This window comes from Dermacentor andersoni, chromosome 5 (assembly GCF_023375885.2).
Source record: "Dermacentor andersoni chromosome 5, qqDerAnde1_hic_scaffold, whole genome shotgun sequence".
Lineage (NCBI taxonomy): Eukaryota > Metazoa > Arthropoda > Arachnida > Ixodida > Ixodidae > Dermacentor > Dermacentor andersoni.
This window is the reverse complement of record NC_092818.1, coordinates 203,263,693-203,282,547: the sequence shown is the minus strand read 5'-3', so window position 1 is coordinate 203,282,547 and position 18,855 is coordinate 203,263,693. Positions and strand designations below refer to the sequence as shown.

Sequence of the window (18,855 nt, the reverse complement as noted above, 5' to 3'; positions counted from 1 at the left end):
ATGGGTTGGGAGTGCTGTCATAAGCAAGTCCAATCCGCCCGCATTCTTCTGGAAATTTATTTATCGTGATTCTGTTCTCATGCCCCCATTTGCCCTACATAAATGTACCTTTACACAGCTTCAAGATGCTGATTAGCAATCATGGACTGTTTTCTTGCCCGACGATACTGATCATTGCCTTAGACTTTGCATATTCCTCCTCAAACTTACCCTTAAGCATCGGCGGCTAAGATAATCAATAATTTGCTGTAAGTCATCGCCCGCGTTGCTGAACGGGACATTGGAATTTTAAAACTTCACTTTTGAGGTATTGCGCGTTGATTTATACCCTGGGTATTATAGCATAAAATAATGTTCAAACCATTGTGGACTTTTGAGGCACTGCTTCAAAATAATCCTTTCTACCTTGTGGGTATGGTGTTCATCGTAGCTCATTTAGTCGACATGGGATGAATAATTCGAAAAGGTTAGCTGCTTGAGCTGGTTGGCGAAATATTTTTTTAAACAAGGAAAAATCGTTTTTAGTGCGCAAATTGTAGGAAGCAAGAAAGAAGGCTGCAAGACAGAGCGCACTACTAGAAACTAAGTTTATTGCTCTCAGATGGCGTGAATATAAGTACATGTTGCGATAATGCTTGTCTGAGTGCGTAGATTATGTGTCCTATTATCTGGCACTGTTATCGCTTTTTAGTACATGCTCAATACAAGAATGGGCAGTGTTTTCACAATAGGCACGATAGGCAATGCTTTCGGTGCTTTGACAGAAAAGCTGACGTCCTTTATTGCACTTGTAAGAATGAATAGGCGATGTGCCTACGAAGTTATTTCACCCCTATGGTAACCCCACTTTATCCCCTCCTCCCCCTTTCACACTGTGCTTATATTCCCGCCATCTGAGCAATAAACTTGGTTAGAATGCGCTCTGTCCTGTGGCCTTCTTCCTTCCTTCCTGCGATTGGCGCACTGAGAGAGATTTTTTATCGTCCAAACAACTATTTTACTACCCAACCAACGCAAACATATTTCTTTCCACGGGTTCTGGTTTTCATGAAAGCGGCCTGCAACCACCCTCCTGCCTAAAGGTGTATTAGACTCTATCTCAGTCAAATAAATCTAGCACACCGTCACAATAGTGCACTCTTTCGGCAACGAAGGCAAAAGAAAGAGAAGCCAAACATTCCTTCGCCCATTAATTCTGACAAGAATCACGCATCCAAGCACTTTGCTTTGCCTCACCTTGTTGTGTGCAAGCAGCACGCGCATGGAAGAGCTTGCATGATCAAGATTTGCTGGAATATCCCTGCAGACTACGGGACAGGGTAGAATAAATGGGTTGCAAAGACAGCAAAGCGAAGACATAGACACTACTCTCAAAAGTGAAGGACGAACCCAAGTATCAAAATGAGAGACATAGCCGTGTTCACGCCCGGCTTGCGGACAGTATCAGCTCTTGGCTCAACGAAATGCTTTAGCCATGAATTACAAGAGAACACAGATTAACCTACACGGTACTTCCCTCTGCAAAAGCTCTTTCGGGGAGTTGTTTGACTTGACGACTGATATTTCGCTCCAGAAAAGGCGGCATACACGACGTGCTCATAGGCTCGCATAGCGAGATAAAGTGAGTGACAGTTACGAGCCGCTTCTTGCTTCCCCGAGTTATGTGTACCGAAATAAAGATTAATGACGGGCTCTGTTCGCTGTCTGGCAGCATAACGACCAAGAGGACGGCCGACACTGTGCTCAGCTTCAGGGTTTTCAAGGACTTGAGACGTGTTCGATTTGCGAAGACCGTTAAATGCACTTCACTGTGCCAAAGCTGGAGGTAGCTTTCTCTTGCTCGCAAATATAGGCTGCTGCTGTCATCTGCCATCCACAAGCCGCACAGGCAACGTCAGAAATAAAGCACACCTGAGATTCTAAGTATCCTTGCGCGTATAAAGAAGCGTCACGTGGTTAGTCTGTTGCGAGAGCACGTCCATGCAGAGCGCAGTCTGCAATAGCTTCATAAGTGGAAGAGGAGAACGCTGCGAAAAAAGAAAGGCATGGAACGGCTGTCAACAACGCTTTTCAGGGTTCGGCTTGTGTGCCAAGAATAAAGGGCATGACAGCCGAACAAATGCAGCATCCGCTATTCCTGTGATACATTGATACGAAGGTTGTGGGTTCGGTGCCCACCTGCGGCAAGCTGTTTTTTCATCCACTTTAATTTCCATTAATTTATCATTTCATCATTTCATTTATTAAGCACAAGTAATTTCCCCTATGTTGTCCTTGGTGTCAATGTTTGTTGGCTTCTTATGATATGACTAATAAAAATCGGGCCCCTCGGTTAACCCCCTTTCTTCTCGTTAATTACATAACGAGGGTCTCGAATCCGGCAACATTGATGCCTTCAGGTAGCATATGTGGGTTTATTGACCAGTTGCCTTCACCCAAAAAGATCACGGTCTCGTGACGCCTGCGGCAAAAAAGACGTTCCACGTCTGCCGCCAAGGTCAGTGAGTGGTGGCGCTGGCTAACACTCCCAGGGTTCTGCTAGGACACATAAATACCCAAGAAAGTGGATGGGGAAACAGCGCCGCGGTAGCTCAATTGGTAGAGCATCGCACGCGAAATGCGAAGGTTGTGGGTTCGGTGCCCACCTGCGGCAAGCTGTTTTTTCATCCACTTTAATTTCCATTAATTTATCATTTCATCATTTCATTTATTAAGCACAAGTAATTTCCCCTATGTTGTCCTTGGTGTCAATGTTTGTTGGCTTCTTATGATATGACTAATAAAAATCGGGCCCCTCGGTTAACCCCCTTTCTTCTCGTTAATTACATAACGAGGGTCTCGAATCCGGCAACATTGATGCCTTCAGGTAGCATATGTGGGTTTATTGACCAGTTGCCTTCACCCAAAAAGATCACGGTCTCGTGACGCCTGCGGCAAAAAAGACGTTCCACGTCTGCCGCCAAGGTCAGTGAGTGGTGGCGCTGGCTAACACTCCCAGGGTTCTGCTAGGACACATAAATACCCAAGAAAGTGGATGGGGAAACAGCGCCGCGGTAGCTCAATTGGTAGAGCATCGCACGCGAAATGCGAAGGTTGTGGGTTCGGTGCCCACCTGCGGCAAGCTGTTCTTTCATCCACTTTAATTTCCATTAATTTATCATTTCATCATTTCATTTATTAAGCACAAGTAATTTCCCCTATGTTGTCCTTGGTGTCAATGTTTGTTGGCTTCTTATGATATGACTAATAAAAATCGGGCCCCTCGGTTAACCCCCTTTCTTCTCGTTATTTACACTGACTGTTACATAGTGAAATCAGTGTGCCTAAAAATCATGACTTCTGACAGAAATTTCAGCTTTCTTTCTACTGTACTACTTTCTACTTATTTTTGTGAAGCTCTTTTTTGTCTGTTGTCGCCTAGCTTTTTTCTTATTTCGGTGTAGTGCATCGTCGCAAACGAAGAAAATATACCGACAAGTGTCTCAAATGTGTATGTCATAGAAAACTCGAAGAAAACGACAGTTCAATTTTTTTTCTTTTTTTTTTGCTTTAGGTGTTTCATTATGACTCGTTGGGTAACGTAGTCGTGGTCCTGACACCTTACTCAGGGATCTTTCAATTTCTGGCCAGAATCTTCTTAACTGGATTTTTTTTTTCGTGTTCTTGGATGCTGTCATGAAAGTACCATAGAGGAGCTGACTATGTTTTAATCATATTCTGTAAATATGTCTTTACAGCAACCATTTCTTACGGAAACAATTTTCCTAGCCCTGATCGGAGCGCTTCTCACCTTCCTGTCGTTAATGTACCAGGTGAGCGAGGCGTTGGGCTTGCTTGGTCCGTAGGAGCATGTCAGGTTGACTGGGTCCCCAATTTGGTACTGGCTACGCAGTCCTCTAATGACCGGATCCTCCAGGGGCAGCACTGCGCCGACAGATAAGCTGTGTGAGCGAAGAAAGTTCTTAACGAGCATCCATTGCATGCAGTGAACGTGAAAGGAGTAGAAAAGTCAAGACATAAGAAACAGTGCAGGCTGCTCCAGAACAAATACTCGATATTTGCTTATATAGGCAGTTACGAGAAATGACATCATTTTAATCAATGGGTTTTATTCTTAGGGAAAGTGTGCATGCACTCACAAAACAGGAATCACATCCCCAGAACAAGACATGAATAAACAATTCACCTGAGGTATTCCTTGCATAGTTTTGTAACTAGAATTATAAGCGCTAGATCAGCTGCGCTCGACAGCGACGTGATGTTAAGACGGATGCAGTTCTCTAAAGGCACTAGAATTTCGCCTTAACGCGCACAGTTCCCGTAAACATGTTACAGCCTTCATGAAAACAGTGATACGGTATGAACTTAGAGCAATATAGTAAACATAAAGAGCGGACACTCCCGTAGGCCTCGGTGCCGGCTTTGGCTCTCAGCGCACCTAACAGAATCGGCGAAATGCAACAGCCTCCAAGATGGTTGCCGCACGCCGATGAATCTTAGAGGCCATAATTTCATCTAGTCTTCTTGTGTGTGTGTGTGTGTGTGTGCGTGTGCGTGTGCGTGTGCGTGTGTGTGTGTGTGTGTGTGTGTGTGTGTGTGTGTGTGTGTGTGTGTGTGTGTGTGTGACTAGTAATATTGCATGTTTCATCAGAGTGATTTCATGCAGCCACTTGCGCCACTGTTTATATATGTTGCGACGGCGAGCGCACAAAGCTGCTTCACTTTATGTTGGTTTCATTTGAATTATTATACGTTCCGGTTCAAGCTGTAACTTAATGCAACAATCATGCGAACTGGTAATGAGGAAATAGAACTTCATCGTTTGTGCTATCGTACTTCTAGCAATTCACACCAAAAGGAGTATCGTAAATAAGTGTGTCATGTTCCTTCAATATCAATAAGCTTGTTGGACACCCAAGAACACGAAACTAGGAGACAATAATTTATTATCGCAAGATTGGGAGAAAAGTGGCAGGTACATGAAAATGGTAAGAAAGTGTCAAATGCAAGTGATGGAGAATACTCGCAAATGAATGGCGTGATGTCAATAAACTTTACACAAGCATAGCAGCACAAACCGGACATGTTGCCCAGTATTCAGATAATTAAAAAACTACACAAACAAGTCAGTTTTATTGTACTCAAAATGTGATTCTTTTAGAAGGAATAAATATGACACTGTTTCTTGTGCTATTACGAAGGAGGGTTTTAAGGAAGCAAAACTATGTGAGTGGTTGCGTGCCAAAATAAAATGGCTGCATAAACAATTGGGCACGCACCAAAACCATCGTCTCTAATGCACAAAACACTAAGTCTCTCATTAAACAGCTGCAAGATATTGGCATCTCAGCCAATTCAGCAGTTCGACTGTGCTGGGGGTCTTCGCCTGCTGCCTTCGAACCCTTGCAATCGTCTTCTGAAACTTGGAAATGTGTCCTTGAATATGCATGATATCCTTTGGCTGTAGAGTATATTTTGAAGAAGGAACAGCGGAGACCTTTGCAATATGTAGAATTACAGAAGCAGAAGGTAAGCAATACTGGAGCCTTCAGAGCTTTTGACTATAGATGCTACGTTCCTTCGTGTAATGCCTATTTTTCTGATCGAACACAGGGACTGTCTCTGGTATTAATGTATGTCACCAAAGAGAATTGTTGACAAGGAAGCACTGTTATAAATACTAAGAAACTTTTATCCTAAGGACTTCATACACGATTAAAACATAAAAACATGTATCTAAAGCCCAATGCAAAACAGCTTACAACACTCGAGGAGCACAGATCATGGTACAGAGGTTGAGAGAGAGCGCATTGCCTTACTGCAAAAATTGCACGTGTACGGCTTTAGAAACAGCCATATTTCTTTTACAAAACTAGCGCACCATAATTTTTCAGAGGTTTCTGAGCGCAAATTTCTCGAATAAATAAACATAAAGCGTTCTGCACCGAAAGGCATACGCCGCATTTCTTAACGAACTATGTTTTATTAAGGAAAATTGCGCAGTGGGCTAGTTGGCTCGACATAATTAACACCGTTGCGCAGAGGGACGAAGGGACCGGACTTAGGCACAAAACCAGCACACGACGCGTCAGCGCAACACTATCAATTATAGCAATTATGTGGACACCGCAGACGCATTTGTACCGTCACCGTGATGCTTCGTATACAGTCCAAAGATGATAACACCGTTGACGTGCGTCGTATGCTGTACGTACGAGTGAAAGCACGCGAAGGAAGCCGACGATTGCGGCTCAATCTGGCGAGCGCAAAGCAGGAAAGTGGGGAACAAACGCGCCGTCTTCCGTCGCGCGAAAGAGCGTGGGGGGTATGGGAGAAAGGGAGGGGTGACGGTGTTGTGCTATGCCAACAACTGAGTATTTCGCAACCGGGCACAAGGGGAACAGGCGACGGCGGCTCAATATGGCGTGCGCGAAGCAGGAAAGCGAAGAGCAAACGCGCCGTCTTCAGTTGCGCGAAAGACCGTGGGGGGATGGGAGAGAGGGAGGGGTGGCGGCGTTGTGCTATGCCAGCAACTGAGTATTTCGCGACCGGGCACAAGGGGAACAGGCGACGGCGGCTCAATATTGTGCGCGATAGGGAGGAAAGCGGGGAGGCAGCACGGTAGAGACGGAGGGCGGCCTTCACTCCGGCAACAAGTGCGACTCGCGCGGTCGCGCGCGCCGTATCAGTCGTATCTTGAAAGGCTCCATGTTGAAAGGGATCGGCAGACGGCTCATACCTTTGTGCGCGCTGTACACTCGCCGATATGTTGAAGCGATAGACCGCTCACTTGGCTCGCTGCTGCTGCTGCCGCGCTTGCTCACACCAGCGAGTGTCAGCGCTCAGCTCGTGTATCGTGTTTATGTTTGCTTGTGCGCGCTGACACGATGCTTGTTATTTCAGTTAGTAAGCGAATATGTCCAAGTTTATGCGGTCGATAAAACTACTATCCTTTCTTCGTATAGATGTCTACTAATTTTCTATCCCAACCAATGCTTCGCCTTTCGGGCGAAACTGCGACTTTTTTAAAGCGAAGCTTTTTTTGCCTCTTCCTTCGACTTTCCCACTGTTGCTGCTGCTGTGGGCTGCTGTGGCTGCTGCTGTCTCGCACACCGTGTTGGGGGGGTGGTTCAGAGCGTGAATATATATGACAGCCGCGAGTCAGAGAGGTAAGGCGACGGGAGAATCTTGTTTTCGCCCAACCGCTGGATGGATGGATGTTATGAGCGCCCCCTTTGGAACGGGGTGGTGGGTTGCGCAACCAAGCTCTTGTTATTTCACTGCCTAATGTCCTACCTAGGTTAAAAAATAAAAAGAAACCCTATGAACTCCCACAAGCAAATTTTCTGACCCGTTATTGCGAACATTGCATTTGTACGTCACCGTTTTTTTGTCGTTTCCCTAGTTCCATCAATCTTCCAATCGCCTCTTACTAATCTCTATTGTGGACATAGGATAGGGATAACTTTAATAAAGTGCCGGCAAACGACGGTTTAACGCGTCGTGACGCTGGCCAAGCGTCGACATGTTTACTTTTCCAATGCTATCGCTGAACTCAGGGGCTTCGAGGAGACCAGTGGTGCCCAAATCGACTGCTGGGCAGACGTCTTCACATTGTAATAAAACATCCTCCATGCCGAATGTGCGTCGAATGTGCACAATACCCTCTAGAGCTCGTTGGCGTTACCACCTTAGCCGCTTGACAGCTGTAATTATCCGTGACTCCCCTCAGAAGCATTGCAGAAACTGCAGCGCTTCCCTTTCTATTAACGTGAGAGGCCAGAGGGGACGCAGATAGAACTGTAAAGAGGAGAAGAAGGGGAGGGAGGAGAAAGGGGCGAGGATGACGTGAGAAGTCAAGGAAACCCCACTGCTATACGACAGCCGTTGCGGGGAAACAGGATAAGCTTAAAGGAGTACTGACACAAAAATTTTAGATCTTGTTTTTTCTGCTGCAATAAGTTGCTAATGACCCAGTAAGCACCGCACGAAACAGCATTGGCTTCAGAGCGCGACAGCGCGACAGTCTTGTTTGTAACGACAGGCAGGATTCCGTAAAGGCTACTCAACAATAGACCATATTCACACTATCAATCAGGTGATAGAAAAATGTGCGGAATATAACCAACCTTTATATATAGCTTTCATTGATTACGAGAAAGCGTTTGATTCAGTCGAAACCTCAGCAGTCATGGAGGCATTGCGTAATCAGCGTATAGAGGACCTGTATGTAAAAATACTGAAAAATATCTATAGCGGCACCACAGCCACCGTGGTCCTCCATAAAGAAAGCAACAAAATCCCAATAAAGAAAGGCGTCAAGCAGGGAGATACGATCTCTCCGATGCTATTCACAGCGTGTTTACAGGAGATATTCAGAGACCTGGATTGGGAAGAATTGGGGATAAGGGTTGGAGAATACCTTAGTAACTTGCGATTCGTTGATGATATTGCCTTGCTTAGTAACTCAAGGGACCAACTGCAATGCATGCTCACTGATCTGGAGAAGCAAAGCCGAAGGGTGGGTCTAAAAATTAATCTGCAGAAAACTAAAGTAATGTTTAACAGCCTCGGAAGGGAACAGCAGTTTACAATAGGTAGTGAGGCACTGGAAGAGGTAAGGGAATACATCTACTTAGGACAGGTAGTGACTGCGGATCCGGATGATGAGACTGAAATATTCAGAAGAATAAGAATGGGCTGGGGTGCGTTTGGCAGGCATTCTCACATCATGAACAGCAGGTTGCCATTATCCCTCAAGAGAAAAGTTTATAACAGCTGTGTCTTACCAGTACTCACGTACGCGGTAGAAGCCTGGGGGCTTACGAAAAGGGTTCTACTTAAATTGAGGACGACGCAACGAGCTATGGAAAGGAGAATGATAGGTGTAACGTTAAGGGATAAGAAAAGAGCAGATTGGGTGAGAGAACAAACACGAGTTAATGATATCTTAATTGAAATCAAGAAAAAGGAATGGGCATGGGCAGGACACGTAATGAGGAGGGAAGATAACCGATGGTCATTAAGAGTTACGGAATGGATTCCAAGGGAAGGAAAGCGTAGCAGAGGGCGGCAGAAAGTTAGGTGGGCGGATGAGATTAAGAAGTTTGCAGGGACAGCATGGCCACAATTATTACATGACCGGGGTAGTTGGAGAAGTATGGGAGAGGCCTTTGCCCTGCAGTGGGCATAACCAGGCTGATGACGATGATGATGTAACGACCCGTCTAAGTTTCGGTTTGGAGAGCAACGAGATGGGCCAAAGAAGGAATGTAAACACAGCTGGACACGTCATCGCACAACACTGTGACGTGTCCACGCCAACGCGCTCGCCGGCGCGAGAGCTTCGTCTTGCAAGCTAATTCGTCTGCTACGTCTGTGTTTGCGATTGGATTGGACAAACTTTATTAAAGGTCCTGCTTTGCGATGTCCTCGTCATCATCGTCCTCCTTGTTTTCGTCGTACAGTGGCGAATATTTCCTGCTTGCGGTAGTAGCCACCGGATTAGACTTGACCAACCACATTTGATTGGATCCACTACAAAGCAGCGACTTGGAAAGTGCGGTCAGCGACAGCTATCAATATGCGTACGCACTGCTACAAGTAGAACGAACCATTCGTTGAGGGCGCTTTGAGAGTGAAGCATATTCCGGAGCAGGACACAAGGCGAGGTAAAGGTCGACACAGCATGAGGCTTGGGGGTATGCAGTCTTGGTGGAAGATCATCGGACTGCTCAAAGCTCGGCGGCTTTTGTTTATACCAGGCACGCTCTAAATGAAACGAGCAAATCTGGCTGCTCTTCAGTGGGGTCCATTCTAAGCGTCGAGCGGCGCGCACGAACTCGGACCACTTCTGCCGCTTATCGACGCTGAGCAACACAACCGAGCTGGTGATCGCTAGGAAACGGTATTGTAGGCCTAGCTTGATAGCCGTCGGAGCCGAGGCCGTCGGGTCTTGCGACCCGTCCGCATCTGGTAATAAAGCATATACATTCTTCAACTCAAACAACGTCTGCATATTTATGTCCCTCATAAGTGACAATACAATTAGTCTTCCCGACGCCTTAGGCGAGCTGCTTCGCAGAGACGATTGCAGCGGCGGCTGCGCTGACCGCTTGGGAGTCAATTTGACTCCAGCGATTTACTATATCGCGCAACGTTTCATAACATGCACACTTTCGAGGTCTCTTCATGAGTTATTTCGTGTCAGAAACAAATTTTAGCAGATTTTGTGCCGCCGTCAGCGCCGAAAGAGGTCATCGTCACGACCAGGGAGAAAAAAAAAAGAAGACACCGATTGGAGCGGCGACCAACTTGCTCGCAGGGTCTGCTCAGAACCACCTAGACTAGGAGGTGGTGTTGGCCCGCCCCGACGGCAGAGCAAAGTCGTGACATAGCGTATTCTCGGTTGGTTACATTCCTTTTTTGTTTTCGATGCCGCGAAGTGCTCGTTTTTGCGGTTGGCTGAGCGCACGTACTTTAAAATTGATTTTATATATGTTCTAAGCTACATTTCCTGTTTATATTCTGCAGACAATGTGTTTGTGCCGACATAAATCGATCTCACACGTTAACTCGACTTCGAAATTTTGTGTCAGTACTCCTTTAAGTTAAATTTGACGTTGCTGCTATTTACGAAAACTAAACGCCATGCCAATATGTCAAGCGGTCAACTTACGCAGGGCATGCAGAAGCAGAGCCACATTAATTAAACCGCACCGCAGGGTCCAGGAGAGACTGCGGAAGCGGTCGACCGCCAAATCAACACTTCTGTGCCCGCCGCGTTAGCCTTGCGGCTATGGCTTTGCTAGATGTCCTGGATTTGATCCCAATTGCGGCAGCCACATTTCGCGGGGGGTGGAACAGAAAACGCACATAACTTACATTTTGGGACACGTTAAATAACATCATGGTGTCAAAATTAATCCCGAGTCCGCCACTACGGCGTGCCCCATATTCGGAGTATCGTTTTGGCACGTACAGCCCCATAATCCGATTCAATTTTAATACTTCTGCCACAATTCGATGTGCCATGTGAGGGAAGGACAACGCTCAGCCCTTTCAGAGGTTATAAAATATGGAGCACAACATCACTTCAAGCTAACACCTCTCCGCGTGTGTTCTGTGTACTACGCAGACAAACCGCAGTGGTGCACACAAGGTAACGTTTAACATCAACTCACCCCTCTCGAGTTAGCCTAAACGTTGAAGAAATTAAGCTTTAGCCGTCAACATCACCGCTAATTATCGTCAATCAAAGCATCCAACACGGAAAGCTTCGCTTACATTGATTCCCACAGTGTGTGGGATCTGCATAATTTTTCTTTTCGAACTTCACCATTCTTTCGAACGTGCCTCGCAGCTCGGACGATGCCGCGTCGCTGTTATCACTGGAATCAGTACTCATTTCCGCGCATAAACAAAAGAATGCAGGCTAACAGTGACACAACGAGATGCGAAGAGAATAAGTCTTAACAACGTGCCAAAGTTCCCTCAGTCAAATGAATTCTGATCCAATTGACTGTAGCAGGATGAACGGAGACATAATTAACCTAACAGCAAGGCATGAGGAACGGTATCAAATGTCTTTCGGAAGTGCATAAATACGCAGTCTGCCTGATAACTCAAGTCGAAAGAGTAGACGAGATCATGGCGGAATTCTACCAATTGAGTCGTGCATGACAAGCTAGGCCTGAATCCATGTTGGGTACTTGAAAAGAAAGGGTTGCTTTGAAGGTGTTTCATCACAGCACTGTAGATTATGTGTTGACCTATTTTGCAGCACACGCATGTTAAAGAGATGGGCCTGTAGTTCTGTACTGTATTTTTGAGACCACTTTTCTGAATAGTCAGTACACCAGGGGCCCTATAACGTAAAACTATTCCAATATGTTTTTATTCCAATCTCCTGACGTCAAATTTGGGTAACCACCAACGCAAGCATCGGGAGGTCACCCGCCGGGTTGTCTGAATAGACCAATCAAACGCTCTCCTCGTTCATAGAAGGTCACTTTTGTTTGCTTGAAAAACGAATAACATTGCCTACACTGAGCGGCTTGTCTTATCTAATTGGCTGACAAGAGGCGAAGAGCGCGTTCAAGTGGAGAGGGATTCGATGGGGCCCAGCCACTGCGCTGAAAATCGGTAACCGGATGAAGAGGGTAGTGCCAGCGTCTGCGATTGGTCTGCTTACCCTTACTTAGCTTGCGGTGGCTGGTCGAAACTCGCGGCGGCATGCAAGGGAAGGTTAAGAATGACGCTAAACCGGATGCTCAGCAAAGAGGAGTTGGCAAAACGAGGTCGTAAACGTGACGAAAGTGCTCGAAAACGTTACACGGCCACGCAAACAGTTCTATTATAAGCAAATAAACCTATGCTCTCCGGCAGGTACGAGCAGCTAGTGCCTGAGCGATTGGCGGCAGTCATCTTTTATTCCTTTCGGAACGGGGCAGCCTGTGGCTATTCAGAAGAAAATTCAGTTTTGTTCGGCATATTAATGCATTTTTAACGCGTACACGTCACTTTGACGCGGTGAGTTTTTGCGGTTTTGTGACGTCTCGGGAGAGGCAGGTGAAGTAAGTGCCGCCCGAAAACTTTGCACCAATAGCCGAGGGCTTACGACGAATTGGCATCCAATCAGAAATAACTATTTTTCTTTTGTTCGGTCTAATCATGCATAATCAGTGTGTACGCATGATATCAGATGGGGAGCTATCGCGATATTCGTGACGTCGCGTGACAGACACGTGAAGTGGGTGTGGTCCAAAAAAGTTTTTGACCATTCGCGGAGGGCTGATTGCAGAATTAGAATAGAAAAGTTCGGAATAGCTTTACGTTATAGCGCCCCTGCTACTCTGCATTGTGCTGGAATTGAACAGCTTTCTAATGATTTATTACACAAAACAACTAGAATATAAGCAATTTCTCGAGAGCAAGCTTCGATTACCTGGAATGTCATAGCATCAGGAGCACCAGCAGACTTGTTCTTTAGTTTAGAAAGCAGTTTCAGGACACCGTTATAAGTGACAGTGATTATGGGCCTATTCTCGTATAGGCTTAGTGGAAGGCTACAGCGCGGGAACCGACGGAGACAGGGAGGCACAGAAAGTATACGGACACAGCGCTGACTTTCAACAAAAATGTTTATTTCGCCGGTGCGCGGCAAAATAAACATTTTCCTTATTTTGCTGTCAGGCACGTTCCGCGCAGCATCCGTTCTTGGCGCAGGCACCCGCTGACGTTTTTGATAATCCAAGCGAGCAGCTTCATCTGCGCTGCTGTCATTGCCGACAATTCCGCAGTGGCTCAGCAACCATTGAAATACAATATCGTACCCTTTCTCGAGCGCGCGGTGATGAGTGTGCCTTATTTCGTGCGTTAACTGCTCGTGTAACCCATGACGTAGGACTGTAGAGCTGTTTTCGAACCGCAGAAAACAGTCCAACGATTTTGTGACTGCTGAAGCGCGTAATTGCACCTTGAAGAGCCACAAGTGCTGCTGCTGTCGACGTGGTATTGTGAGAGTATTTAAATAGCAAATACAGCAGTGGTTTTCCGATGGAACAACCACTGCTCCAGCAAAGCAGTTGGAACTGGTGGAACCGTCCGTGTCAATGTGTATTCGGTCTAAACGAGACTGGTGTAGAAGATGCAGAGACAACTGCTTGAGGGCTAGCGGTGACAAGTCTGCCTTCTTAGCAATCCCAGGAACTGAGAGGCACACGTGAGTTTGCCGGAGACACCACTGTGCCGATATTTATGGTTTTGCAGGCTTGAAGCCAGATGATGGAGAGACGACATCGCCCCTGCAGGGTAGTGTGGTGGAAATATTTTTCGTCTCTGCGTGGGGATGGCAAGATCAATGAATCCATAGGTGTGACCAAATATTGAATCTCTTTTCGTGGTTGTGACGTGGCTCAGAAAGTGCTTATTTACTTGAAGTATGTACCCAAGGTGAATACAGACCGTTTCTTGAATTGTAGAAAGGTATATTTTTTTTTTGCAAGAAACGGACACACCAGCATAGCGGGATGTTCTTAAAGCACGGAAGCACTTCTGCTCCTCCCCACTCGGACAGTAGGAATTGTTGTACTGTGTTGAATTGAATAGAATTTGTCGTTATTTTCATGCGCCATGCATGAGGGATGATGGAAGAAAAAGCTGCATTGAAGCAGCTTGGCTAGCTCCCACCAGCTGTGACAAGGGCAAATAATAACAAAGGAATTATATTGACCCCGAAATTCAATCAAGGATCCCAAGATTCGTTGGACTGTTTTCTGCTGTTCGAAAACAGCTCTACAGTCCTACGTCATGGGTTACACGAGCAGTTAGCGTACGAAATAAGATCCCAACCTGGATTAAGAGACACTCTGCCATCGGCCTCAAATGAACGTCGCGTGCGCGAACCTCTACATGTCCCCGCTGCAACAACTGTGGCGCTCTACCGGACGCGTTAGGGCACACAGTGATAAAGAGGACACAGGCAAGAGCAATACGACAACGTCAAGCGGTCTATTTCTTGCTCGAATAACTTTAATTAATGGGCTGTCTTGCAAAACTCTCGCGGTTATTCAGACTCCAGTGTAGCTCACATAAAAAGCCAGCAATGAAGTCGAAATGACTGATATGTTCGGACAAATTGGACTGAAAGGTGGAATAAAGATATGAAGTTGTTTTAAATTTTCTGTTTCTTCTGCACATCTTCCTTTAGGGGCTTTCTCTCCACTCTCCACTTCCCTTGATGAGTAGCATGTAGCAGAATACTTGTACGCCGGCAAAACTTTACATTTTTAAGTAAGACTGCTCCCTCTCTTTTTCTACATGTATATCTCTCTCCGAAAAATGAAGTTCCTCGTCACAAAATATGAGAACTGGGCTTCATTTTACATAAAATCTTTGTTAAATGTTAACTCAAAACGACACCAAAGGTGTCATGCACGTTCAGTGCGAAAGTTGCCACGAAAGACATCAGAAAGCCTCGAGCGAATTACAAATACAATGATTTTTGCTCACGTCGCTCAGTTGACAGGGAACATGTATGCGCTGCCTATCGGCAAAGAGACGCTGAATGGGGAGGCCTTTAGAGGCTTGCTTTCACGACGAATAAAGGGGTCTGCGTCAATTAATCCCTGAGGAGGGGAGTTGGGAGGCTTCCTTCGTAGATGATTGAAAGCCCGATGGTCAATCACACGGACCCATTTCAAACGAAAGCACGACTGATGTTTTCCCAGGGACAGATGGCGTCTGCACAGGACAGTTTCTACGCGCGGGTCACTTTCACGCTTGACATCCTTGCTCTGCCCAGGGCGATGAATTCTCTTTTAGCCACACTCACAACAAGCGGAACGCTGCCCTTAACTTTTCTGAGCCTGCGCACCTAGCTGTAGAAGCTACTGCGACGGCGACTGTATCCGCCGCATAACCTCGGAAGTAATAATCAAGATCTTATTGGTAGTATGACGCATTTGTTGGCGGAGTCGAAGCCGCTGCCTCCCCGCTTTCCTCCATATATGGCGTGCGAGATTGAGCCGCGATAGTCAGTTGGCGATTCCACGAGAGATGAAACATGCGTGTCCATTTGATATAATTATTTTGTCTGCTTCTTTATATGCCATGTAGTTATATTCAAAGTGCAAGGAACCGAAAATTTTATCGCCGAAAAGCGTTCCAAGCAAAACCAAAAAAATGTTTGAAAGTGGCCGCACGAGCATCCTCCTATTGCTTACCACAATATCTTACGATTTCACGGCCGCATTAAAGGCAAACTAAAAACATTGTGTCGAAAAACATTTCTACTCATATTGAGACGCTTCACAGTAAACTATTTCCATGCATTTTTTATACTGTCTATAAATGAAAAAAAAAGTAAAATAAAGTTCAAGCATTGCCTAATTAGAGAAATGTTGTAATTTTGATGCGTCTTGGTGCGTTTTATATTTCACACAGAAACTTGAATAAAGTGCCAAATATAGAACGTTCTCTTTGCAACATTTAAGCAAAATATGTTCTTCCTACACAAAACGCAACAGGAGAAAAATAGTTAGATAAACAAGTTCTTAAAAACATAATTTTGAAAAAATAAAATGAAATAGCTCCGGTTCCAATTTTTAAAGAAATTGGATTGAAGCCCGCTTATCTCCCGCAAAACGTGGGCGCAATAATATGTTGACTCATTTGCTTTATTTGCAAAACATAACGGGCCAAAGTGGCCCATGTTGAGCGTGCTGACTTTTTATTTGATGCTTCAGATTCGCTCTCGTAGCTTCCTTTACCACAAAAATGTATTGTCAGACTTTATTTGTGTCAAGCTTGTGCGGGGGTGGGGGGCTGCCGTCCTCTAAAGTGCGAACGCGTACTGAGCTTGTAGCCCACAACCTCTGCGGGCATCGCACTTACGTCTACATTGTTCGCTTGTCAACAGCACGCGAGACAGCGCGAGAGCATGTTGTGGCTCACTTTGCCAAAGCCCACCTGGTGCACACCGTAAATCGCCTACAATCGGCACCAAGCGAGGCTAATCCATAAGCGACGGAGTGCTTACGCATTGTGGAGGTGCTACTTCACTGCCTGCTTCCCCCCTTGCAATGGATACTGGAACCTTCTTCGGCACCACCAGGTGCGACTCACAGTGTGCCTTTCTAAAAACTTATCTGAGTCAATTCCCAAGCCGTTTATTTCGTTTCCCGTTATCACATGTTTTCCGCGTTGCTCACAGATAACGTTTTCCTCTCTTACCTTGACCTTCACCTCTGCGTTTCGGCTGTCCGAAAAAGTGCAGTGTTGCATTACTAAGCCAAAGTCTGCCGAAGTTGCCTAATTTATGATATTTCGCAAGCCCCTTGCTTACGCGCTTTGATACGCCGAGAACAGCAGAAGTCACTGGGCTCCAGACAGATATTGTCCTGCGATAACGAGCGTGGCCCACACGTTCTTACAGTGAAAAACTTTAGAGGGCCTTGTTCATAATACATGAAAGCGTGAGACATTCTGGAGGCTCAGTCACGAAAGCGGCGTTGAAAAAGCGACAGAGTGCGGTGCTCTGCAGTATAAACGTTTCGACTTGGTCAAACTGTTCAGCACACGCGATGCATGCGGCTCATAGCTTGGCCCGAGTATTAACACGATAGCCTTAAGGACCCCGTGTCGCAAAAAATCTGGCGTCCCGCTTTGACCGTCATTTCGGCAAAAACCATTCCGAACCATGCAAACCCAAACACGCATTCCTGACCATGCAGGCCCCCTGTGTAGCGCAAGAAAGTTACTGCACTAATTGGATTTCTAGAAGTAAAATACGTCAGAAAAAATGTTAAACTACGAATTACACACAACCTACAGACATGATAGCGTCGGATTGTTTTTTTTTAATATAGGAGAAAATATAAATATGTTACGCGGAAACTCAAACACAAACCCCTTTTCCAGCGCTTCTAACATACACAGATTAGCCACAGCGTCCAAGATTTGCGCGCGCCGACGCACACCAATCTCGGAGGCCACGGAGCGGCACGCCCGGTTCCTTGCAACACCTCCAGATGGCGCTCGCCTACACCAGGGGTACAATCAGGACTTGATGGCAACCAAAGGTCAGTGGGACGCCTCGCATTGGGCGCTCACGGGACGACTACAAATGAAGCTGTGCAGGGTGATATGGGCTGGATTAGTTTTGAAGTGAGGGAATCTCGCAGTAAAATTGATTATGAAGAACGGCTGAGGAATATTGAAGAAAGTAAATGGGCTGGGAGAGTGTTGAGGTACTTGTACAGAAAAAAAAAACGATTCACAGTGAAAGAAAAGATCTGGGAAGCTTACGAGCAAGTATGCGGCCTAGAGGGGGGGGGGCAACACAGCAACAAAGAACGTCAAACGGAAAGTCAGATAGGCTGAAATAATCTGATGGGTGGCGGCAGTGGGAAAGAAACCTGCCATGAGTAACTACTTAAGAGGAGGAAACGAAACCAGAAAAGAAAGAATTTATAATAACTCAAAGGGAAGCTCATTACTTTTCGAAGCGAGATCAGGATGCCTTAGAACACGCACTTATAAAGCAAGATATAAGAAAGAAGAAGAGGCATGTGCTTGCTGCGGTAAAGCTAGGCAAACGGTGAAGCATGTTTTATAAATATGTGAAGACATCTGCCCAGCGGTTAATTTAGCACCACTGGCCTCCTTGAAGCCCTTGGGTTCAGCGAGAGCAGGGAGAACGTAAACATGTACGCAATAGAGATTATTAAGAGGTGACCGGAGGATTGGTGGAAAAAAATGTAAGCAAACTAAAAAAAAACGGAGACGTAGAAAAATAAAATTCACAATACGGGGTCAGAAAATTTGTTTGCGGGAATTGATCGTGTGTTCATTTTTCTTTTTTTCTTTCTTTACCTAGGTAGGACATTAGGCAGTATAATAGCAAGAACTTGGTGGCGCAACCTACCACCCAGTTCTAAAGGGTACGCTCATGACATCCATCGATCCATCCATCGCGGCCCACAGAAGAGGTCACGTTTCTATCAGAAAGCTCGCCTTCATGGATAGTGTTCGCCGTCAGCGTTTCCCAGTAAACATCACGGTTACATAAGCTGCAGTTGCCGGGAAGCGTGAGAAGCAGTCAGGGATCTTTGAATGCTATTGCTTTCCACTCTTAAAGACGAAGCTTAAGCGTCCTCTAAAGTTTTCTGTATCGATTATTTACGCGTTCACAGGAAAAGATTGATAAGAAAAAGATTCCTTGCGTAAACATTTTAGAAGCCCTGCGCAAGCCACTACCAGAGGCTGAGGATATTCGCGATAACAACGAGGTCCGCCAGCACTGCTTTACGCACAACAAGGAAGTCATGCCTTCTTATAGTGACACCCGCAATG

At 45.9% G+C, this 18,855-nt stretch overlaps 1 protein-coding gene across 2 annotated transcripts in view; it reads right to left on the bottom strand.

Annotated features, from left to right (window-relative positions):
• Positions 1-18,855, bottom strand: part of LOC126531848 (uncharacterized) — a 724,626-nt gene that overhangs the window by 117,717 nt on the left and 588,054 nt on the right. For both annotated transcript variants that reach the window (XM_050179589.3, XM_055071564.2), the window contains exon 4: positions 3,791-3,924. In XM_050179589.3, coding sequence (XP_050035546.1) covers positions 3,791-3,924 — 134 coding nt within the window. The remainder of the gene's footprint in view (positions 1-3,790; positions 3,925-18,855) is intronic.